Source organism: Coregonus clupeaformis, chromosome 36 (assembly GCF_020615455.1).
Source record: "Coregonus clupeaformis isolate EN_2021a chromosome 36, ASM2061545v1, whole genome shotgun sequence".
NCBI lineage: Eukaryota > Metazoa > Chordata > Actinopteri > Salmoniformes > Salmonidae > Coregonus > Coregonus clupeaformis.
The window spans coordinates 35,727,619-35,753,201 of NC_059227.1; the positions used below are offsets into that span (position 1 = coordinate 35,727,619).

The 25,583-nt window shown below is 42.5% G+C and overlaps 1 protein-coding gene across 1 annotated transcript in view; it reads right to left on the minus strand.

The window, feature by feature from the left end:
- Positions 1–505: 505 nt before the first annotated feature.
- The window catches only part of LOC121552893 (collagen alpha-1(XII) chain), a 126,460-nt gene continuing 101,382 nt past the window's right edge, over positions 506–25,583 (minus strand). Inside the window, exons 58-82 of the mRNA XM_041865986.2 lie at positions 24,550–24,702; positions 24,396–24,470; positions 23,433–23,572; positions 23,128–23,251; positions 22,654–22,797; positions 22,325–22,489; positions 22,152–22,190; positions 21,749–21,887; positions 20,266–20,408; positions 19,560–19,669; positions 13,016–13,174; positions 12,637–12,714; positions 10,900–10,986; positions 10,393–10,446; positions 9,880–9,975; positions 9,277–9,330; positions 7,920–7,973; positions 7,755–7,808; positions 5,365–5,436; positions 5,208–5,243; positions 5,038–5,104; positions 4,731–4,916; positions 3,773–3,841; positions 2,084–2,254; positions 506–1,782 (exon numbers count right to left, since the gene is read on the minus strand). Coding sequence (XP_041721920.1) covers positions 1,772–1,782; positions 2,084–2,254; positions 3,773–3,841; positions 4,731–4,916; positions 5,038–5,104; positions 5,208–5,243; positions 5,365–5,436; positions 7,755–7,808; positions 7,920–7,973; positions 9,277–9,330; positions 9,880–9,975; positions 10,393–10,446; positions 10,900–10,986; positions 12,637–12,714; positions 13,016–13,174; positions 19,560–19,669; positions 20,266–20,408; positions 21,749–21,887; positions 22,152–22,190; positions 22,325–22,489; positions 22,654–22,797; positions 23,128–23,251; positions 23,433–23,572; positions 24,396–24,470; positions 24,550–24,702 — 2,480 coding nt within the window. The 3' untranslated portion in view covers positions 506–1,771. The remainder of the gene's footprint in view (positions 1,783–2,083; positions 2,255–3,772; positions 3,842–4,730; positions 4,917–5,037; positions 5,105–5,207; positions 5,244–5,364; positions 5,437–7,754; positions 7,809–7,919; positions 7,974–9,276; positions 9,331–9,879; positions 9,976–10,392; positions 10,447–10,899; positions 10,987–12,636; positions 12,715–13,015; positions 13,175–19,559; positions 19,670–20,265; positions 20,409–21,748; positions 21,888–22,151; positions 22,191–22,324; positions 22,490–22,653; positions 22,798–23,127; positions 23,252–23,432; positions 23,573–24,395; positions 24,471–24,549; positions 24,703–25,583) is intronic.

Below are 25,583 nucleotides of genomic sequence, written 5' to 3' on the forward strand. Positions count from 1 at the left end.
ACAAAATGGAAGCCATGTTTAACTGCAGTACTGAAGATGAAAACTTTAGGTGGATGGTGAACAAGTGAAAGAGAGGGCAAAAGTATCAAATAGGAATAAAACAACATCTGATAATCAGACATTTTAGGTGAACCATGATTGAAAAGAGAAGCGTTTTTCGTAGGATGCCCCAACACTGTGTGAACAAACATTTGCATTGCCCAACACTGCAATTCGATAAACACTTAATGCAGATATGTTACAAGCAAAAGACACAATAGGAAAAGACAGCAAGCTCACAGATTGTCATGGAATAATTTCTAGGATTTTGTTTCCCCCTCCCCCAACAAAAGATTAATTCACATATGATTTATGGTACTTCCAAATATAGATGAGGTATCAAACCGCTTTTTAGTGAAATGTGCATAGCCCTTAATGACACCATATGTGAACAAAACAACAAAAACCACAAGAAGAACCAAAAATAACCTCCTCTTTTATGACGCTATCCTTTTGGATTCCTTTCTTGATAGTGACCTCTTTCAACGCTCATTTTGTGAGTCATCTTCTTCTCCAGGTATTGGGACTACGTAGGTTTCAGGCTCAGGTGAATATGGCTCTGGTTGGAAATAGTGTTTTATGCCGATTGAACATTAGTTTAATTTGAAGAGTATGTCTCAACATGCACAAAATGAATTGTTGTGTTATATTTTATTTTCAGGCTTGGACATGCAGTATACTGGTGAAATGACACAATTGAGTGGACATGGCCATATACAGATAGGTTGTGATTTTCAAGGGCACTGATAGAAAGGGTTTGTAAATGTCAAATGTAAAATGTAAACAATTTAGTGCATCTTCTAAATCTGTGTGATGTTAGCATTTCAATGTTAGTACAGTTTGAGTGGTGGTAGGTGGGTTAAATCATTTAACAGAATCATCATTGCCATTTGCTGCAACTCATTCATTTACAAAATATCGCACAAAATATTAAAAATCTAGTAACTCTAGCACCAGCCTATTCATACGTTGTGTGATGTTATTCCTCAGAACATAACAGAGGTAACCAGCTGGTAGTGGTAGAATATCCATTAATACTACATCAAAATAAAGAAATGGGAAACAGAAAAATGTATGAATGACGATTCTTAGAATGCTCCTACTGTGTACATAAAGAGAAAGACTACCCTCAGGGGGACATGGTACGATATGGCCCTGAGCAGTCTGTGTGTGTGTAGGCTAAAGAAACATCACTTGTGGGGACGTGGTAGAAAAAGAGGCATTCATGTTGGCATTCAGCAAGCAGCAGGTTACAAGGCAAAAGTGTAACTACAGATGTTAAAACTAAATTTAGTGGATGTGTTTCAAACATCATTTACGAGGCACCATTAGTTTATTTACAGATAACACCTCAAGAGTAACAATATTAATGTTGCTGAAGTTGTTGTTTCTCTCTGCTACAAAATCCAACCTGGTTAGTGTTTCTGTTTGTTTTTGTTTGTTTATTTGTATATGGTCCTCCACCCGATAGAAGGTCTTTCTCTGTTCGTTCTTTGGCTTCAAGATGCAAACAGACCACTACGTTGTTACCATCACCGATGCTTGTTTGTTCTAGTTGCTCTACAATGTTGTTAGTACCAGTCCTCCTTCTTCTTGTCTTTCTCAACATAGTTTGTTAATATTATCCTTTGGTGGTTATCCTCAAACAGCTCTAGAGCTCTAGAGCACGTGAGCAAGTATCTCAGTAAGAGGAATTCAAAGTGAAAGCAGCACAGGCGATTTAGAAAGTTTACTATGGTGAACCTGAAATAAGGTCAAACAGGGTGTTAGTCTTCAGTTGGTATGGGAATATTTACTTTCTCTCCTAATGTTAACAAATCAATTATCACAATTTATATATAGTCGTTTCTGGAATATATCAATTTTGTCATCAGTCTATACTGTACTTATGTTATGTAGCAACTATGTAATAACTATGTAGCAACTATGTTGTAACTATGTAGTAACTATGTAGTAACTACTCATGCTTTTAACTCATGTTTCATGCTTCGGCCTCATGCAGTCATTGAAGAGGTCATGTCCATCTACCTTTCCAGTTACATACCTCGGTATCCTTGTCCATTGTAAGGAATGCCGACACACTGGGAGGAGTCACAGTAGCCAGGAGTGCCAGGTTGGCCCCTAATACCTGCAAAACCTTGGCGCCCAGGAGGACCGCGGGGCCCGGTGGAGCCTGCAGGGCCTGGAGGGCCGGTCCGTGTCTCGCCTGCTGGGCCTGAGAGAGAAAAAAACACAACCAACCAATCAGAACGCATCTGAGTGTCATCACCCTGTGACATCAGTGGGAACTATAAGAGTAGTAACTGTTTCTGCCACAACAGCTTGGAACATTCAATAAAAAAAAGGAAAAACTGAAGCTGAAGGAAAAACCTGGATTCATTCGTTGAACCTTTTTCCCTCCTCTGTTTCGTCTAGACGTTTATGAAAGCTTGGAATTTTCCCCCTAACTCTCTCAGAGTCTTTCATCCATGCTCCTCTAAGTCCTTTAAGCATGTGTTGTGAATGAGGCCACAAGAAGAAGACCTCAGCACATCCATCTGATTAGCCCCTGAACAACCACTCACCATCAGCTAGCTTCCCCAGTAATCTGGGCAATTCCTTTACCCCGATTCAAGACCATTTTCCACAAGTCTTGACCTTGTAGACCTAAGTAAATTGCATGTTTTTTCCCCCAGCTCCCCTTGTTGTAGACCAGGCTTCTGGAAGCCCAGTGCATTATAGTTAAACATGCTGCATTACAGTGGAAGTGGATGGCTGGATGGCTGTATTAGCTACAGCTGTATTGCTACTCTACAGCCCCTGGCAGGAAGAGCTCATGTTATTGTTGGATGTCCTGATAGGCAGTTTGGCTAGAGTCTAATGATTCTGCATTACAGGGTTAAACCAAAGGGAATCTTTGGTTTCAGTACACAATCTATGATCTCGGTCAGCACACTGGGCATATCAGTAACAGCTTGTAATGACCGTGGTACTGCTCAAGCCATTAGAACGGATGGAGAGTGTCTAAGGAGAGCTCATTCTGAAATATCTGGTGACTATATCCAGAAAGTTTGATGTCGCTTATCTGTTGGGTACAGATAAGTCACACACATAAACCTCTCTCACTCTTTTGGTTTTCACATTTGCAACTGTAACTGCTCTCCTTTGCTTTCACTCTGAACTGGCACTTTTCGAACCATGAGGTGTCATAGAGTTCGGATGTGTCCTATCTTCAGGTGCAGCAATTAATGTTTACCCCAGTGTGAATGGAGCATTTATTTCAACATCTGTGCATACGAGCGCCTCACACACAAAGGCAACGTAAATCCCCTAGAAGGCAGTGTTTAACTGGGAAAACGCCGGACAGCAGCGTTGATAATTTATTAAACACAGCTGGCCTAGCACAGCTACAGGCAACACCTCTGAGCTGAGCTGTAGCCTGTAGTTACTGCAAGGCAGATTTTAACTGGGAGGAATGGTTCAATTCACAGTGACACACCCAAGCTTACAATGAGAGATGTGGCGAGAAATTACTACCATTACTGTAGCTAAAGTAAAGTAACAATTGATTTCCCCAGATTCAAACAAAATAATATGACGCCATGAGAATCACGTGGAGGGATTAAGTTTACTGAATGAGCACCCTCATGGAAGGGGGTGGGTATTGCTATTAAGACTCGGATATGATGCGATCCAGGACAAAGGAGGAATGGATTGTTGTGGATCTGGAGCGGAAATGTTGTGTGAAACTAACCAGGTGGTCCTCTTTGTCCTCTCTGTCCCACTCCTGGTGTTCCCTGATCACCTTTCTCTCCTGGAGGGCCTGAGAAACAAACAACCAGAATCACTGACAGCAGACAAAGACTGGGACACACTCAAAGAGAAAAGCCTAATGCAAACATTATGACTGCACAGGAAGTGAAATATTAATGAAGCTTGCAGGGGGAAAAAAAAGATAGACATTTCCCAAGCCACTGAAAACAGTCTAAGACAGGCCTACGGAAAGACACACAGAAATACAGACAGAACCACTGAGACGTATGGAATATGTTGTGAAGATGAGACTTTGGACAAGTCCATGAAGGCTTCATGCCATTGCTAAGACAGTAGTAAGACAGAATGGCTTGTCTATGGAAAAATGTCCAGTCTTTGTTCCAACTGTGACAATATGATTGATTCTCTTCTGATTCCACACAGCAAGGCACTCTAGTTAGGCCTACTGATATTGAACAGCTAGGTCAGCGGTGGAGGGCTGTCTGTCTGCTGGTTTTGCTATTTCCTTTGTTATTTCCTTTCAATGTGTGTCCACTTAAGACCTAGACAACCAGGTGAGAGGAGTTCCTAACTACAGGGGAGGAGAGAGAACCCGCAGACACACAGCCCTCCAGGAATTTAGTTTGACACTCCTGAGCTTGATCTATTGACAAACAGCTTTATCAGTCAACATAAAGACCTATTGACAAACAACTTTATTAGTCAACATAAAGACCTATTGACAAACAACTGTATTAGTCAACATATAGACCTATTGACAAACAACTTTATTAGTCAACATATAGACCTATTGACAAACAACTTTATTAGTCAACATATAGACCTATTAACAAACAGCTTTATTAGCCAAAATATAGACCTATTGACAAACAGCTTTATTAGTCAACATATGGGAATTCTTGGGCTCTTGGCAGTCATGGACATGCGGGACGACGTACCTCTCTCTCCTTGCGGGCCAGGTTGTCCAGGACTTCCTGGGAATCCATTCCTGCCTGTCTGTCCGGGCTCTCCACGGGGACCCTGGTTACCGCTGGGCCCTGGGGGTCCGGTGGGACCTGGGTTGTTGCTGCTACGGTAACCGCTGGGAATCTGGTTCAGCATCGAATTTACTCTACTCATTTGTCCTAAAAGTAGACATTGAAAAGGTAACAGACATTTAATTAAATGCAGACTCTGTTAGGACTTTGATTTCACTGTAATGGCAGAACTAATTCTGAATGTAGTGCTAAAAAAAGGCCCACTCACCGTTAACTATCTGCTCACACACTTGTCTGGCAATGGATCGCATCATGTTCTGAGGAGCAAAGTCGCCCTAGAAACAAACAGAGAGGTAGGCTTGGTGATGAATATACATGATTTACTGAGATTAACTGAGGTTAAAAACTTGAAGATAGACCCTAGGTGATGTTACTCACTCTCTCTCCTCTGTCCCCTTTCATACCATTGGCTCCCTGAATTAACAGAAGAATACAAGGCCCGTACATCTCACTGTATGATGCAACAACTTCGCCTTTCCGTGGTTTGCATGAAATAGAGAACTGTATTATGAAATTTGGTGAGATATATGCTTACCGAAACACCTTTGTCACCAGACTTTCCTGGTTTTCCTGAAGCCCCAGGCATTCCAGGAGATCCGGGAGGTCCCTGAATAGTGACAAGCACAAAATAACCAATCAGAAACATGTATTGCACCATGCACTTTAAGAGACCACAATGGAAATGTACTTTATTGTGTTATCCCTGTCAATGTACTGGGTTACTGTGTGTATGTCTTTTTTTTTATTGGCAAATAAAATCAATCCATCAGTCAATACAGAAAACACAAACAAAGGAAACCAATCAGATACAGTGACACAAACAAAGGAACCAATCAGATACAGCGACACAAACAAAGTAACCAATCAGATACAGTGACACAAACAAAGGAATCAATCGAGAGCCTCCTGACTGGTTGCATCACCGCCTGGTATGGCAACTGCTCGGCCACCTACGGCAAGGCACTACACAGGGTAGTGCGTACGGCCCAGTACATCACTGGGGCCAAGCTTTTGCCATCCTGGACCTCTATACCAGGCGGTGTCAGAGGAAGGCCCTAAAAATTGTCAAAGACTCCAGACACCCTAGTCATAGACTGTTCTCTCTGCTACCACACGACAAGCGGTACCGGAGCGCCAAGTCTAGGTCCAAGAGGCTTCTAAACAGCTTCTAGCCCCAAGCCATAAGACTCCTGAACATCTAATCAAATGGCTACCCAGACTAAACAGCTTCTATACATGTAATGGACATACACAAAATAGTCCAAATTGGTGAAGTGAAATTAAAAAATGTCACATGATCTGCCACATGATCTCAGTATATATACACCTGTTCTGAAAGGCCCCAGAGTCTGCAACACCACTAAGCAAGGGGCACCACCAAGCAAGCGGCACCATGAAGACCAAGGAGCTCTCCAAACAGGTCAGGGACAAAGTTGTGGAGAAGTACAGATCAGGGTTGGGTTATAAAAGAATATCCGAAACATTGAACATCCCACGGAGCACCATTAAATCCATTATTAAAAAATTTAAAGAATATGGCACCACAACAAACCTGCCAAGAGAGGGCCACCCACCAAACTCACAGACCATGCAAGGAGGGCATTAATCAGAGAGGCAACAAAGAGACCAAAGATAACCCTGAAGGAGCTGCAAAGCTCCACAGCGGAGATTAGAATATCTGTCCATAGGACCACTTTAAGCCGTACACTCCACAGAGCTGGGCTTTACAGAAGAGTGGCCAGAAAAAAAGCCATTGCTTTAAGACAAAAATAAGCAAACACGTTTGGTGTTTGCCAAAAGGCATGTGGGAGAATCCCCAAACATATGGAAGAAGGTACTCTGGTCAGATGAGACTAAAATTGAGCTTTTTGGCCATCAAGGAAAACGCTATGTCTGGCGCAAACCCAACACCTCTCATCACCCCGAGAACACCATCCCCACAGTGAAGCATGGTGGTGGCAGCATCATGCTGTGGGGATGTTTTTCATCGGCAGGGACTGGGAAACTGGTCAGAATTGAAGGAATGATGGATGGCACTAAATACAGGGACATTCTTGAGGGAAACCTGTTTCAGTCTTCCAGAGATTTGAGACTGGGATGGAGGTTCACCTTCCAGCAGGACAATGACCCTAAGCATACTGCTAAAGCAACCCTTGAGTGGTTTAAGGGGAAACATTTAAAAGTCTTGGAATGGCCTAGTCAAAGCCCAGACCTCAATCCAATTGAGAATCTGTGGTATGACTTAAAGATTGCTGTACACCAGCGGAACCCATCCAACTTGAAGGAGCTGGAGCAGTTTTGCCTTGAAGAGTGGGCAAAAATCTTGCAGCTGTAATTGCTGCAAAAGGTGGCAAGGTGTGGGGGGGAATGGTTATGCACGCTCAAGTTTTCTGTTTTGTTTGTTTCACAGGAAAAATATTTTTCATCTTCAAAGTGGTAGGCATGTTGTGTAAATCAAAAGATACAAACCCCCAAAAAATCCATTTTAATTCCAGGTTATAAGGCAACAAAATACGAAAAATGCCAAGGGTGGTAAATACTATTGTTATTTTACCGCTGCTCTTTAATTATTTGTTACTTTTATTTCTTATTATTGTTTTATTTAAAAAAAATTGTTTTGTTTTTTGGTATTCTTTCTTAAAATTGCATTGTTGGTTAAGGGCTTGTAAGTAAGCATTTCACTGTAAGGTCTACACCTGTTGTATTCGGCGCATGTGACAAATAACATTTGATTTGATCAGATACAGTGACACAAACAAAGGAACCAATCAGATACAGCGACACAAACAAAACAACCAATCAGATTACATTCAAGAGATTTATGGTCTGTCTTTACTATGGTTTAGGAGAGTATGAGCTTGATAGTGAAATTGGTACACAGTAAATATATTTATTTCTCTCTCTGAATATTTTGTCTGAACATACCATTGGTCCTGTTGGGCCTCTGGATCCGGCCTGTCCCTCCTTTCCTTGGGGACCCTGCATTTGCAACACACAAACAATAGAGTTAAACAAGTTATTGAGATGACAGGATGAAGTACATTAGGCCTAGACATTGTGTGATCATTAGACAATGGCCTATTGACTCACCCTAGGTCCAGCAGGTCCAATTGGGCCGATGGTCCCAGCTACCCCAGGTGGACCCTGGGGGAAAAATACAGAAACACAGCCCACTTCAGAGCTGGACTTTTTTTTCTCACAGCCCACGTTAACACAGGTCACCTACCTTTGAGCAACCAACTCAAACCAGTTTGTTTCACCACCAGTTTTCCGTGTGTCAGACAGTAAATCTCCATTTTATTTCACGTTTGCTCTGAAACCCTGCTCACTTTTTTATTGTCAATCCTCTCTCGCCTTTGATGCTTTGGCATAAGATTTACAGGGAACATAATATATTCCAGATCCATTTTATTGGCCATTATAAAACAGGGCTGCGTACTCTGCAAGTCATTAAATGCATGTTGCTACAGCATCTGTTCTAGCATGGTCACCTGCAAACACTACCCACAATCAATTTGGGGATGGGTTCACCAAGGCTTTTATCTTGGAATCAATCATTATCTTACACTGGGTAATTCATTCTCCATGGTCTTGTGGCATGAACACAGCTGCATTAATTCCGAACTGAGGTTTAGTTTATTTTATACGGGGAGGGTGGGGGCTTGGTTCCTAAATCAGAATTGACTCGGCATTGAAATACTCTGAGTTTTCTAGTAGACATCTTTTAGACACGCTTCTCTTCTCTTTTTTAAATCTATAAATAAAAGAAGTGGGCTATTTCTAGAAATACAAAGACGCCATTTTATATATAAGGACTGGAGGGGCTATTTGTTTGTGGCGTTGTCGGTGTAATGGAGACCATCTCGGAGGATCTCTAAAATGCAGACATCTGAGAACACATGGAAGTGCATTGTTGTTGTGTAGAAAGTCACAAGCTAAGCCTGGAAATCATTGAATGTTGTCAATATTGATTAAATAGAAGAGCCAGCTTCGTTATGTGAGCAGATGGTCATTTCCCATGATGTTCTGTGTAGCTATGCCATCTATCATAGATGGTTGGTACGTTATAAAATATAGCCTCCATGAAACCAGATTTTTTATTCTTACATTTTTTTATCACCTCATCAGCTTTTTATGCACCATAGTACAACAACCGACACAAGGAGGAAGGCCAAATGTGGACGGCCTAACTAGAAGCCTCTGGTTAAGAGGAATTGTATACCAGGGTGATTGGTTTTCCACTCACTTAAGAGAGATTAAATCCAAATTCGGGAATCTCAACCTGTTGTTAGTTACTGCCTCTTTGTGAGTCCTCCTCATATGAAATATTGTCTGTGGCTTGCCACGTGGAGAGAGGCCAGAGTAGTAGCATATCTGTACCCCGTGAATTATCTCTGGTTTCCTGTTCTAAAACACAGCTGGGTCCACAAGCCAAAGCCGCACTCACTTTCTGTCCAGGTAGCCCAGAATCACCAGCTTCGCCTTTCGGTCCTTGGCGGCCCTGAAACAGCGGAGGGAGAAACCCATTCACACTCAGTGGATAACATAATAGTGCCTCTTAATTCAACACATGCTAACCTGGGTGACAGTTATAATAAAAAATATCTGCCAATCTGTCTTTGTGTAACCCAAGATAAACACACTATGATGAGAGTTGTGTGCGGGATGTGTGGAAGTATATTGGTGATGTCCAAACAGGCCATTGTTAATGAGACATTTCTCTTGAGTTTGGGTGCGTTTCAGAGAAGGAAATCCCAGTGGTGATTTATGTAGCTGCATTGAGATTAGGCTGGTTTAAAGGCCTCAGATATCACGTTTAGCCCCAGACATGAAGGAATGCAGGCTCAACAGGCCCTGGCCACAATTACTCCGCAGCTTGTAAATTCCTTACATAATAAATGGCCGAAATGATCCCTATTTGGTGTGTGGAGTCATCGTGGGATTTACGTTTAACTGTTGTAAACGAGCTATGTGCAGCAGTGACTGGGGAGAGGGGAGTGTGTGTAGGAGTGTGTGAGTGTGGTGTGTTTAGTGGGAGAGAGAGACTCACGGCTTCTCCTGGAATAGACAGCCCGCTAGGTCCTTGAGGCCCGGGCAGACCCATAGGTCCTGGCAATCCTGTATCTCCACGCGGTCCAATTGGACCCTATCAGAGAAACAAAGACAAGAGGTAAGAATGAATTAGACCTGGAAAGAATGTTGCTATTGATATCTCCAGACTGAGAGTAGTAGCGCAGTCAAATGCTACTGTTGCAATCTGTGGAAGAAGGCACCAGAAACCGTGGAATGCCTGCACTGTCAAACCGAGCCTCACTCAATTTCGAGAAGACATTCCCAATAAGTGAATTCAGATGTGTTTCTTCCACATCAAAGCCATGAAATTGTAAACCGTTCTCAGTTTTCATCAAGAGCAGAAAAATATTTAAAGGACAGAATATTCCACATTCTCCAAACTGTGTCAAACACCTTGACCACTTTATGACTGCCGTCGGTTATGACTTTAAAAGGTAACCCTGCAGCCCTAAAGAGGGAATCTGAGAGGTGAGGTTAGTGAGGTACTTACAGCCGGGCCAGTCTCCCCTCTTTCACCCCGGGGACCTTTGCTACCGGGTGCGCCCTGGGGAAGGAAAAGCATTTGTCAAGTCAACACAGTGAGAGAGAGGAGTGTCCAGAAATCCAGACCCAGAGCGACATCTGTCAGGATGCTGTCAGGATGGATGCTCCCTCCCTGGGGGCTCCATAGGTATAATATGCAGACTACTGTAGTTTCCTTCTGGTTTGCCCTTTTAAAAACAAATAAAGGCCAATTTTTATTGTACATTGTACAGTCGGTGCTGCATAATTAATGTGTTTCAGAGTGATATGTACAGTCATAAATAAGAATGTGTCAAAAATATCATTTTCGATCGGCAGATCAAGGAGATCACTAGAACCCCCTGGCCTGCAGCAGAGATAGGGAAGGAGTGTGCATCCAAAATGGCACCCTGTTCGCTACATAGTGCACTATTTTCTATCAGAGCCTAGGTAATAGGGTGCCGTTTGAGATGCAGATGTAGAGGATGTGTCTTACCACTGCCCCCTGTGGTCCCTGGGGTCCTGTGCTCTCTGAGGTGCATGTGCAGGCTTTGGGGAGGGACGGGCACTTGGACTCCTCTCTCTGATAGGGAAAGGAAACAGACAGGCACAGTACGGCTGTGAGCTGAGATAACTGGAAGGAGTTGGCCTAAAGCACAGACCCAGTCCTCTGTGAGTCTGCAGAGATGCTGATTAAGCTGCAGGTACTCCTCTCAGCCAGTCTCATGTACGCAGACTTACAGACTTCATGACTGTAAGTCTCTCTGGGTAAGAACGTCTGCTAAACAACAGAAATGTAATGTAAATGTAAACTGAGGCAGGGTCAAGAGGTTACAGGATAATATGGCTTATTTGGATTGATTATATGTTATTAGTACCAGTAGTATTGTACATGTCAAGGAAGACAGTACAAGAGATGAAGTACATGCTCTCTAGTTGAGAGCAATATTTCAATAGAACAACTCAATCAGACAGCTGTTTTCATGCAACGATCCTGTGGACATTGGACATCATGAGCTTCCAGGAAGCCCATTGTTGAAAGTCCTACCCACAAGACATAAAATACATATTTTTTTTACATTCTGGGTGTCCAACCAACAGTGATCGTGGGGTTCTTAAAACAAAAGCTGCTTTTATTTGTTGAAACAGAGGCGTGTTCATGGATATCTCTGGTTGGACTAAAGTGAGAAAGTCCAGATCGAACAGGGACATTGAGGCATAGGACCCAGGGTCAAAACACCAGAGCCTGCAGTACAGTACATTAAAAACACCACGTAAAACGTGTAACGAGAGTTGATGTTGACAATGTCTTGACAGTTCGGCATTGTTTGTTGTTTGATTTGCGTATTGTTGAAGGCTGTTCATAGTTGTGATGCCTTTACAGTTGATAACCGTTGCTTCTCCGCTCTGGGGCAGCTGGGAAGGGTAACTGCAAATCAGTGACACACTCTCCTTGACAAAAGGTGTTTGAAGCTGCAGTTGGGCTATTTAAACACAGTCATTGTCCTATATTAACTGTCAGGACAGGAGACCATAATTATAGCACAGTCTAATTCATGTGCTTCACAAACATCCATTGGGAGTCTTCCAAGAGTTGGAATAATTTAAGAAGAAAAAACAGGTGGCTTAAAGTTTTCCTGTTCTATATAGACTGAATGACTAACTTTCCTTTTCCGCTGCCAGAAATGTACTTTGCACTGAGGCACGTTTTCACTCAGTGTTGTCTTTGACATATTAGATAGGACAACTGCATAGGGGTGGTAGAGTCAAGTGCTAATCATGCCAAGCTTTGCTGCTATCGCTTTTCCATAGGTTGAGTGAAATGTACTGATCTCCCTGTCTGCACACTATTTGACCGTTGGGAAAATCAGATTTCTTCTTCATGTGTTCAGGATGATGTAAGCATGTCCTAAAGAGATGTGGGATGGATATGCATTTGTTAACAGCCATGTTAAAAGATGAGACAAGCAACAAGCATTAGAAGCATGTGTCTAATACGCACGTGCACACGCATATTCATGCTTGTTTTGCGTCTGTTAAGTTGTACCGCCCGCCTCTCCACTCCAGGGAGATCCAGATGTAGGGTGAAGTTGTCCCTAGACGCTGATCTGGGATACATTTAGCATTTCCCTCACTAATGGGCTACGGTTAGGATTGGCGGAGAGGAAGCTGATCCTAGATCTGTACCTAGGGAAAACTTCAGCGGAGGTCCACTGAGGCTGCTCTTACTCACCATAGATGGAAGGTCACAGCATCTGTCTCTGCTTGTCCAGCCCAGGTTGCACACAATATCGAACATCTGGAGCTGGAACTGTGGAACAAGAAAAAAAGGAAAACAGTGTTAGTTACATGTGTCTTTGATACTTCCTCGTCATCCAAAAATACCAAGTAAGAAAACAAGGAGAGCGTGCAGACAGCGAGCCCACAGAGCATCAGATAAGGATAACTAAGGCACACTCCACTTGGGGTGCACTATGTTGGAGACAGTAAGCTTCAAGGCTTCCTCCTGTCACAACAGCACTCAGATACACAGGGGTACTATAACTGACTTGCTTGTAGGCTGCTAGGGCTGTAGGTCCATATGCTTTGATGTTGTATGACAGTTCACTTACAGTTGCAGTTTTCCCTTTGGAGCCGATGGACTTGGACATTTTGCCTAGAACTTGATAGCCATCCGTGGATGTTTTTCCAGCCTCCTTAATCTCCTTGTCCGCCACTTCTTGGCAGTCGAGGTTCAGCTTGACTTTGGTGGGGGAAACAAGGATGTGGAGCTGTAGAGAGAAAAGATTGAGAGTTGTTACATTCTTCGTCCAGGACATACTTTCGTCTAGGACCATCTGCTTTCTATCTTGAAACTCTAAAAATCATTGGGTTATCTGGGGTTGACAATAGAGCACAGAGACACAGGGTGTATGTGGATGTGTTATTTCCTCTCATTGATGTGGTGTTCACTGACTCCCTCCAAAAGAGGTAGACCAGAAAAAAATAATAAGAGCACACCACACGATTTCAACACATTCTGATAGCTAACACTGTAAGTTCTAAGGATGTACAGTGTCCTAAAAGTGTTATCAGGATAAGATACATTATTATGGTTAAAAAAGTAATCTGTATTAATGTATTAACTGTTAATTACATATATTAGTCATATAGCATGTAATATCATCAGTAAGATGAATCTGGTGTGGTAAAACACAGTAGGAAATACCAGATCAGCTGTTTTCAGCAGAAAATGCTTGCCCAACAATTTATAGAGCACCGTCATCCATTCATCTGTCTCATTTACTTGTGGTGATGGGGTTAAAGTGTTTGTGGAGTACACCAAGGATGATTCTTTCCACCACTATGTTTCACAGAGTCAATGTATGCACTATGTTGCTATTTTTTACTCAGATCGACCTCACCACATCTTCTGATGATGTAGTTTTGTGGTGTGCCATAAGAAGTGCTCCCTTTTACTCTCTCCCTCTATTGCCAAGCTTTCAGAGGCTAGCTGCTGTTCTGGGGAGTTCATTCACATTCTTACTTAGCAGGCAACATGCTACTGTACCAAGCCATGGAGTCAGTCCCAGAGATTTGGCAACCACATGCGGTTTCATTCACTGTGGTCAAACATCGTTGGAAATGTACAGGATTCTTCCGGGAGAGCGAGCAGACAGACAGTGGAGCACGCTCAGCAATTTATGGAAACTGTGAGTCTGTTTTGGACAGCAAGAGGGTAAATATATACCCTAAGAAAGCAACTTGGAGAAATTATGAACTCCACAAGAGGAAATGACATCATCAGACAGCGCTCTATACAGCCTCAGACAGTCTCCAGTTCAGTTTAAGGCCAGTTAGCACATAACAATCTGGGAACCATATGTTTCTTAGCGCTTGGTGAGAGCATGGTTGTCCTATGGTTATTTTGCATACAACCTTCCCACAACTTTCTGGGAATGGTGCAGGATAGTTTCTTGGCTTTGAAACATTCTCAGCACAGTTAAGGAACTTGACAATTTTATTTTATTTTGTTGGTATTTCATTACTTTAACAGAACGTTTCCTAGAAGTTCAAACATGGTTACATTTCATTTCAATGTTGGTAATGTTCTATGAACGTTCTCCAACTGGTTTGACATTGGGGATGTTTTCAAATAGTTTAGAGAATGTGAAGAAACAACGTTCTTCTGTGTGAATTTCAGTCCTTCAGCATAGCGGTTCCTACAGGTTCACTCATGGCTTATTTAAAGTCAGGTTCTCAAATTGTTCTGAGAACATTAAGAAAACTTTCCAACGTTGTAAGAATGTTATTTAAAAACATAAATTCTGTTCTCAGAACGTTAAGAAAACCTTCAGTAAAATCCACAACAAAACTTTAGTAACGTTCAGAGAACGTTCTTAGAATGTTATTTAAAAACATATATATTCTGTTCTCAGCATCAACAAAACTCTCTATATCCTCTATCTTGTTAAGTGTGTTTTTAAGTGTCTTGTTAAGTGTGTTGGCCGCGCCCACTAATTGGCCACAGCTGATCTTAATGAGTGCTTGTTTCCTTTGAAATGGGGTCTGTTTGAATTGGTCCTAATGAACAGCTTTGTATGCGTAAAAAAACATGGCATGCTAGCTCCATCCTGGTGGTGCAGTGGACTAATTCCATAGATAGACAACAGAATATTATAGGTTTGAATCTCACTGATGCTGTGTCACAATAAAAAAATTAATATTTGCATGATTAATGCCTAAGGAAATTAATTTCCATGTGTCCTATCTGTGCTTGGAGTTCAAAAAAGTTAACCCCAAATAAGCTAGCAGTGTTAGTAGCCCTTTCCTGCAGTCAAATGATCTCATGGGTGGAATGGTATTAATATTCTTAATAATTTCATAATTAATACACTTTTTTTTTTTTTTATGCAGAAAATCCGGTGTTTCTACATCAAACAGTTTAGTTATATTTCATACTTCTGTGATGTATATAAAGTGTAATATTAAACTCAAAATGTAATACATTTCAATTCTATATCTGACATGGTACAGGTGTCTTCTTTTTTTAAGCCCATAATCATGTGTGTGAGGTGTATACTTTTGTTTCAAAGTAGATTTGTTTAAGACTACCAAGAAACACTGTGTGACCCTGATTTATCCCACTGCATTAACAGTCTTATTGAAACATTCACTAAAGGTTTTTAGGTTAATAAAACTTCCCAGGAAAACTTTCAAGGAACCAGAGTAAAACGTTCTCAGAACCTCCCTGCAACCCCCCCACCCCCCAAAAAAAAACTTTCAGTTTTACTGGTCAGGAAAGGTATGGCTTCGTTCCCAGATCCAATGAGAAACCAAAAAAGTATGTTCCCACAACTTCCAAGGAACCATATGTACTAGCTGGGAGACCTCTGAGTTAGAAACTATGACTGAGCGATTCAAACAGAGCAATACAACAAATCATTTTGTGACCAATAAAAATCTGATAGTTTAACCTGCAGAAAAGAGATGCCAAGAAGCTATAATGACCAAAAGGTAAACCCTTGGTCAAGGTTTCCCTATCTTGGTAAAAATGTAGCACAGTTAAAGATGGAGCACAGTTAAAGATGGCATTCCCTCTAAGCTCACTGACGTGACGTCCACGTTACAGGTTTCCCTTGACCTCCGGTCAGTCACTGGGACAGATTACACGGCACCTCCCTATGCCAGACCTTCTACCGTCCAAGTATGATCATGTCCTCTCTCTCTCTCTCTCGGACCTCATGCTCACCATCGTCTAAAGCGTATTAGTCTCTTCATACATACGTCTTGGGGGTTCTCTATCCATTTGGACTATATACTGTACAGATGTAGGATCTTAATTTGAGCCAGTTTACTAGAGCAGGAAAATAATCCTGCAGCAACAGGAAATGTGAATAATTATGTGGATTACAATTAATGGAAATTTTTGATACAGGGAAAATCAAGCCTTTTTAAACCTAAAATACACTACAAGTTTTAAATGTCCTGCAACAGGGTGATCAAATTAAGATCCTACATCTGTATGGTTTTCCTTTTGTTCATTGACTTAAGCTTCCATGAAATCCATATGCCTTTGTTTGAGTATTGTTTGGTATGATAGGCATAATACTGTTATAATATTTTCCAAACACAAGACAATGTTTTTCGATAATGAATTAAACCCTTGAAACGTTGATGTCGAATGGTGAAAAGCAGAGTCAAGCTGTTAGGGTATGTCAACACTCATTTATCATCTTTATAGACATTCATATTTGCATGATTCCTAACAACTATCAATCATGGTCTAAGTAACTGCTTTAGAGTTTGAATCCTGTGTCTGCAAAACCTACTGTAAACTTACCTAATCTCGGTTGAAAGAGAGGGTTACTGGCGAGAGAACCAAGCACTCAAACTGTAATCCGAGAAGGGCATCTAGAGAAGGTTTATACAGTAGTAGCAGTGAGTTTTTTTTTTACTGGTTGATAGAATGGTATTGTATTTCAACCAAATATACCCACAGGAGGCTGTGAATTCCTTCAGAATCCTCACAGGATTTGTCCTGTTGAGTAGAGCACGTCTGTTAAACCCATTTTAGGGAGTTTTGGATCGTCGCCGGTAACTAAGACCATTCAAACACTGAGTTAGCTCTTTCCTGACTGATTAGATGGATGTAAATCAGCCTTGCGTTGAAGCAGTGCAACCTGGTTGTTTAGAAGCACACAACACTTTCATAATCCTGCCAGAGATGGCTAAGAAAACAAATCAGGACATCAATCAAATAAGGGAGTGAGAGTCTGGGTTCAAGCTAGCCTTTCTAAATCATGTTTGTTTATGCTGCATATGCTGGAAGCAGGGATGGAGAAGTGCGTTCTATAAGTCACTAGCTCTGTAACTGACAGTCATCTACCTCTTAAAAATACATGTGCAATTTGCCACTCTGCAAAATAAAGTGTCAACCTCTCCACTGACTGAGTGAAAATTACAAGTGAAAAGCGCTTACACTAATCAATCCCAGCTCATTACTGTCTGTTTATCTGTCTGTCTGTCTGTCTGTCTGACTGTCTGGCTGTCTGACTGTCTGGCTGTCTGACTGTGAGAGTCACTGTGAGAAGTGTGGTTGAGGTCCTGTCCCCAGTGAGAGCAGTAAACCGCCTAGTCTCCTGTCATGTTCCATCCAGTAAAGGAGACATGCCCGGGGAGACAGACAGGCTTTGCCACTGATTGAAGCTGTGGCCAGTATCAGCTCTATCTGGCATATGCTCTCACTCTGGGACAGATACAGCATGTACACAACCCTGCTGGAACACTGGGACAGATACAGCATGTACACAACCCTGCTGGAACACTTGGACAGATACAGCATGTACACAACCCTGCTGGAACACTGGGACAGATACAGCATGTACACAACCTTGCTGGAACACTGGGACAGATACAGCATGTACACAGCCCTGCTGGAACACTTGGACAGATACAGCATGTACACAACCCTGCTGGAACACTGGGACAGATACAGCATGTACACAACCCTGCTGGAACACTGGGACAGATACAGCATATAGGCCTACACAACCCTGCTGGAACACTGGGACAGATACAGCATGTACACAGCCCTGCTGGAACACTTGGACAGATACAGCATGTACACAACCCTGCTGGAACACTGGGACAGATACAGCATATAGGCCTACACAACCCTGCTGGAACACTGGGACAGATACAGCATGTACACAACCCTGCTGGAACACTGGGACAGATACAGCATGTACACAACCCTGCTGGAACACTGGGACAGATACAGCATGTACACAACCCTGCTGGAACACTGGGACAGATACAGCATGTACACAACCCTGCTGGAACACTGGGACAGATACAGCATATAGGCCTACACAACCCTGCTGGAACACTTGGACAGATACAGCATATAGGCCTACACAACCCTGCTGGAACACTTGGACAGATGCAGCAGACAATCGTGCTGGAAGGTGAACCACAGAACAGAGTCACCTACCCAACAGCAGCAGCAAGAATTCCCCTGCGTTTAGCTACCAGTGGCAACAGAGGCAATACTAGGCCTGCATCCAACATCCAGGCAGAGAAACAGCAGCAGTGCCGAGAGAGAGAGAGAGAGAGAGAGAGAGAGAGAGAGAGAGAGAGAGAGAGAGAGAGAGAGAGAGAGAGAGAGAGAGAGAGAGAGAGAGCGAGAGAGAGACTCCCCTAGCCTGGCATTCCACTCCCTCTCTGATGTCATTGTTTAATAGCTATAGCAGTGACCCAATATTTTCCAGACTAGCTCGCCAGCAGTGACTAGCAGTGCCTTTTAATGGTCTCCCCAAAAATACTTCTATTGAAAATGTGCAATAGGGTTGTCCACACCACCATCCCCTGCAGTACGTCATGTCCACAGCCCCTATGAGCACCCTGCTCTGACCTTATGGTAAAGGACGCATTCCCCGCTGTTAGGAAAACTGCAGTAGAGGGGAGTGCTTCCCTATTGCTCTTAATACACAGACGGTCTACTACTCTCTGCCTATAGTCAATCTTTAGTGGTCTCTCTTCCTTTAGGCTACAACTCAGTTACTAAACTTAATGCTAATCCAAGTGATCAAATATGCCAACACCGCTGAATTCTCTGCCCCACTAGTTCCTCTTGGAAACCAACAACCAAGGAATTGGAATTTGGTCAACCTCCAACCTATGTGGAGTTGGACCTGGACCAAACATGACCACTTCAGCTTAGCATGAACCAGCCATTTGATTAGCTTTAAAGTCAAAACAAACTGATAGAAGATCAATTGCCACTTCTATCTCTTGATTACTTTGAGAGGTTTTGATCACCATCAATAACAACAATCCATGCATCATGTAACATTGGGGTTTTACAATTTACAGCCAAAGACCATCTGTTTGCATATGCAGACATTTTTCAGCACACATCTGTAGCTGTATTGGAGGTACACCTCCTGTAATATATAACATATTTGGAATGCCAGGTATCCCTTCTCGGTGTCTGTATATCCTCGGGACATGCCAAGCTTACCGCAAGAACAAAGGAGCCAGCTGTGATTGATGTACCACACCTCCAATCTAGTTGCCAGGACCAGGATGTTATATAATCCAGCCATTGACTTCACTACACCCAATATATTCCACCAATCCCAACAGCTACGCAGACAGGCAGTCAGTGATTACCTTGTGGAAGCTTCCATGGAAGATTCTCTTCACTTGATCATTGTCGAATGTGACCCTCTGGATCTCCCCCCTCGTATCCTTGTTATAATACGATATAGTTTGGCTAGAAGCTGAAAAGAGAAAAAAACAATTAGCGAGAGAAAGAAAGAGGTTACAGATAGCTCTCCAACGTCGCATTAGGACTTGGTGTCATGCAAAGCTCCTAAACTAGAAACAGGACTCCACCATCATCAATGGGCAGTTTATCATAAAGCACAAACAGATATGCTTTGTGATAGCTACATCATAAAACAACATGGTTGGGGCTTTACAAAGGCCAGCTGAAGATAGCTAGTACAGGATGCTGGATGTTGGAGGAGGCTGCGTATGGTTACTGAGGGAGACCAATGCAGCCCTGGCCTCTAGAGCCCATTACAATCCTTTCACTGATCCCATGAGAGGATATCATACAGAACCACAGAAAGATATCTACAGCTGCTGGATATCTTCTCCTCACACAACACATTTGGCAGCGTCCCAAATGGCACCCTATTCCTTATGTAGGGCACTACTTTTGACCAGGGCCCACTGTGTAGGGAACAAGGTGCCATTTGGGATGCAGCCCCAGTAACCTCTTGTAACCCTTATTGTAACCCTCCATCCTCAACTCCTTCAAATCCACAACCCCAACCATTCAACACAAGTCAAAGAGGCTAGAAAGCCTTACGATCGATGGTGACCCCGACTTCAGGCTTGTCGTCCTTGGTGGACACCTGCCAGATGTCGAAGGCCTCGGTGGGCGTGTCCGGGAGGAGACGGAACATCATGATGATGGTATAGGAGTGAGGTAGTCCGTCAGGGTGGATCTCTCTGTTCAAACCCCCACACAACCCCAACAATTAGACTGACCATTCAAAAACTAGAAAATCAACTTACCATCAATATACAGTATATATGTGATGGGATGTATAGACATTATGGACAGTATGTGGATAGAATATATAGTATATCTGAAGAATACGTGGATAGAATAGCATATGTACAGCAATAGTTGAATAGGATGGACTTGACTAGAATACAGTATATACATATGAAATGGGTAAAACAGTATTACTATATGCTTATGTAGCACTGTGATATGGATGATGTTGTTCCTTAGAGTAAAAAACAGAGGTAAAACTATGTGGAAGGTTAAGCTGACTGGGGATATTTGATAGGCCTACTGTGCGACTGATAAAGCGCTTAGAGATGTATGATGTAGGAGATAGACAGTGGAGTTGGATGTCTCTGCGCTACGTGGGCTGAGTGAAACCAACAGTATGCCAGAACTTCAGATTGAACTAGATAACTTCTTAACACTTAACAGGATGTCGTAAATCTATTGACCTAGTTTAGAGGGGAAAGGGCTCTAACAGTCTGTCTGAACATAGTTGGGCAAGACGTGTCATGTTAGTGGCCCGGGCTATCTCCAAGTGCCAAACAGACGTTTATACTGTTTTTACAGGATGGCAAAGACCCATAAAAAGGTAACGTTAGAAAACATGTCATTTTTTAACGGTTGCCTCCCTGCATTGACCTCCATGTCCTCAGTCTTCCTCGACTTGAGCGTAGACAAGCTTTCAGTCTAAGAATATCATTATAATCTGAACAAACAGTATTAGGGTTGCGAAATTCCAGCAACTTCCTGGAATCTTCTGTATAAAAAGTATTGATGTTGTTATTCTGCAGACCAAATGCTACTGGAGGTGCTGCTTTCCTTCAAAGGTCGATCAAGCCATGACAAGGTCAGCTACAGCATATGGAATTATTAGAGAACATATTAACAAATCGTTCTCAGCTAAGTATGGTTTTGAGCTAATGTTTTCCAGCATGGTTGCCTTAGGGCATTTTAATGACATGTAATTCACCAGAGATCCACAGCAAGTGCTGGCAGGCTTTGTGCTGCAACTCAATTATCACTTAAATCCATTAGCTCAAAAAAGCAGTGCAGACATACAACCACAAGATGTAGAATTGACCAATCCAAGCCAGAGACGATGGTAGATTTGCAAAATTCTGGCAACTTTCACAAAATGCACAGGTTATCCAGAAATCCTGGTTGGATTATTATTCCCTCCTGATTCCTGGAATCCTCAAACCTGGAATACCTGGGACTTTTTTGGGAAAATACCAGATTTTTCTAATCCAAGACAATGGTATCTCAGACTCACGTGGTGGGCTGGGTCAGGAAGGAGTTCTTATGGAGTCTGTAGGCTGTGTAGCTGTTGAAGGAGCCAGGTTCCATAGACACTCCCTTGATATAGCCATAGGTCTTCTCTGTCAGGTTGAACGCCTCCAGCATTCTGAAACCTAGAGCACAAGGTAAATAAGTCTTATTAAGTTCCAGGAGGTTCTATGAAGTTAAAGGAAGTTATAAGATGTTCTAGAAAGTTATAGGAAGTTCTAAGAAGTTCTAGGAAGTTCTAGGAAGTTCTAATAAGTTCTAGGAAGTTCTAAGACGTTGTAAGAAGTTCTAGAAATTCCTCATATACAATAATGAGGAAATAATGCATGCTGTTTCTGCAGTTGGTTCTAATTTGGGATGCACATAATTAATAATCTGAGCATACTTACCAGGTGATGTGAATCCATTCAGGTAGATCAGGGGACAAGCTGTGAAGATAATATCAAAGATTAGCAACAGTTTCATTTGTTTCTAGAGTTTATTTTCATGGGAGATAAATGAATCGCTAACTGATAAATACTTTAAGTGTTATCCAACAAAAATAAAGACCTAAAAAGCTTACATGATGTTGCTGTTTCGCAAATGAAGGTCACAAGGTTGTCTTGGATAGTTGCAAAAGCATCAAAGTCGTCCACAATGAAGATGTGTCTGTCACTTGGCTTGCTACCAATGTTCTGCAGCTCAGCATAATCCACATCGGCAACACCAACCACAAACACACTGTAACCTGGAGGGGGAACACATTCACACACTCAGATAACCAACTATGTGTATTGGTGATTCTAATAAATTACAGATTGTGGATACTTCAATGACAACATAAATAACACAAGCGTTGTGGTTGATGGTTTGATTGGAAGATTCCTGTTTAGCAAACTCAGTAACCCTTACCAGCATGCTGCAGTGCGGCAGCGTTTCTCTTAACTTCATCCTGAGAACGACCGTCTGTGACAGCTACCACGACCTTGGGGACATTCCTCCTCATTCCATTTTCGGACGTGAATACCTTCTCCTTGACATGCTTCAGAGCAACACCTGATCAAGAACAAAGATAGGTCGATGAAAATTATAATTGAATTAGTCTGATATCGGATAACATTGAATAGACAACTATGTCTAATCAGTGGATGGATCTATAAAGAATAAGCATGTTTGGCTTGCATCCAATGAAACGTTAGCCTGAATGACAGTCTGTTTGTGCTATAATGCCAACTCCTTGTCACTCATTGTCATGCCAGTGACACTAATGGATTTGTTAAGAGCAGAAACAGATCTGGGACCAGGCTCATGAAATGTGTTGGTGTCCATTGTAACGTTTACAACCTGAGACTAGTTGGTGGGTGCTGGGTTTGGGAAGAGGCTCACCGGTCTTAGTGTTTCCTCCTCTGTACTGAATGAGTTGTAGAGCAGCGAGAGCGCTGCCCTTGTCCGAGTAAGTGTTCAGCCTGAACTCTGTCTTTGCTTCGTCGCTGTACTGAACGAACGACACCTGTTTCCAAAGTAAACAGACATGAGCATTACGAGGAGTTGTAGTATGATGTCATAGCGTACCTGGTATTCTATGTAGTATGTTATGCTAAAACTATCAGCTATCACCAAGTTGACTAACAATTATAGTCTTACAACATGCTTTTACCACGATTTACAGCTCTATTTACAGCACTACACACCTGCATTCCCGTCGATCCGATGACGTCGAAGGCTCCAATCATGCTGAAGACGAACTGCACCACTTTCCGGAAGCTCTGTTCTCCGATACTCCACGAGCCGTCGATAAGGAACACCACATCTGCCTTGGCACCTTTGCACACTGAGGCAGAAGAAAAACAACTCAATGAACTGCACTAGATAGATTCCATGGCAGGCCTCAGACTCTGGGCTGCCTGCAACACCAGGACCGATAACAGAGAACGGCATCATAATTAGAGTCGACAACCTCGAAAATAAAAATGTCTGCAGGAATCTGAAAAACAAAACCATCAAGGAAAACAATGACATAATGAAGCTGTACATAGCAATTATTGGTTTAATTGATCATACTTTCCTGAAAAAAAACGAACACAACCAGAAACATTTGGTCACCATAAGGGCTGGAAATGAACTGCTCTTTAATGGCTTTCTCGCTTAGTACAAAAAAAGGAGTTGGCAAAACACAAGATACTGTCTGCCTGATGTGGTACAGCACATTTCTTTATCTATCGCAATCCCCGTCCTCCAAGTCTGAGTCCATAAACAAGTTTTACACAATACCTTATCAAACAAACAGCTTCTTTGGATACCTATTTCTTTAAAGCTGATACCTGGTTTGGGGCTCAAATATTCCATAGCATTGGTGGATGTAGTGCTGTGTGGTTCTGTGTGGTTCAGCATGGTTCTGTGTGGTTCTGTGTGGTTCAGTATGGTTCTGTGTGGTTCTGTGTGGTTCAGTATGGTTCTGTGTTGTTCTGTGTGGTTCAGTGTGGTTCTGTGTGGTTCTGTGTGGTTCAGTATGGTTCTGTGTGGTTCTGTGTGGTTCTGTGTGGTTCCGTGTGGTTCCGTGTGGTTCTGTGTGGTTCAGTATGGTTCTGTGTGGTTCTGTGTGGTCGGTCCTGTGTCATTATGGATGTGGTGGATATGGTGCCATTTCTCCTTACCTGCCCATGCAGGGGGGATGGTAGGAGGTGGTGGAGGAGTGGGGGGTAGTGTTGGCGCTTCAGTAGGCTTGACCACTTTAACAAAGAGACAACAAAGTATAAGTAAACACAAAACACCACTTAAAGTAACGTTTTGAAGACTCAAGATACTCACGGGTTCTCTCCTTGGTGCTGACTCCGGGGCCCTCCAGGTTAGGGGTCTGAACAAACACGGTGGCACTGTAGAGAGCGTCCGGGGAGAGACCCTCGAAGCAGTACTGGCTCTGAGCTGCAGTGATGGTGATCTCCTGCTGACCTTTACTGGAGGCTAGACAGAGACAACACAAAGAGAAATATGAGACATGTTGACATATGTTGAGAAGAGAAACATGTTGACATGTGTTGACTGCCGAGGCTGCTGCCTGAAACGTTGCTCCTCATAAAAATCACAGGTCTTCTCTGAGTACGCAAACAAGAGTTAATGGCATTCAGCTGGGGCTATTTGACAGTTCTGCGGTTAAACAATAATGTCAAAATACATGTAATATCTGTGTTATCACTCTACAAATTCAATATGAATTGTTTTGGGGAAAATGCAGAAAGATTTTCTAAATGTTGTGTTTTTGGTCTAATGAACCATGAGACCAAGACAATGGCCTTTTAAACTGTAATTATCCCCTCATTCACCTCTCCTAGGCTGACCCTTTCTGCTGAAGGCTCCCATAGGCATTGCTTAGTCATTTTTGGTCAGAGACGTGTGCCATGATCCTCGCTCCTCTACCACTGTTTGCATTCCACTTCAGACAAACTATTGCTGACTTGGAAGCTCTGTCTATATCTGATGCATCTTTAAAAGGTTGCTAGTTTCTCAAAACCTGGGGACTGTTTACCTTCGGGGACTGTTTACCTTCGGGGAGTGCTTTCTGCAGCAGCTGTCTTTCTCACACAAGCAAAGCCTGCTTTAGTTTGGAAATGTGTCTTGGGTAATGACTACCATGTCAATATTGAAATCCTTGCGATACTGCTTCATGTTTTTAACAGTTTATACCCCGTGTCAATATTGAAATCCTTGCGATACTGCTTCATGTTTTTAACAGTTTATACCCCGGGTCTATGTGTGAATATGAAACTGATTGATTCAAAGGCAGACAGAAGTTAAAATGAAGTAATCTTTTCAGACAGAGACACAATTAAAACTTGGTTGTCGTA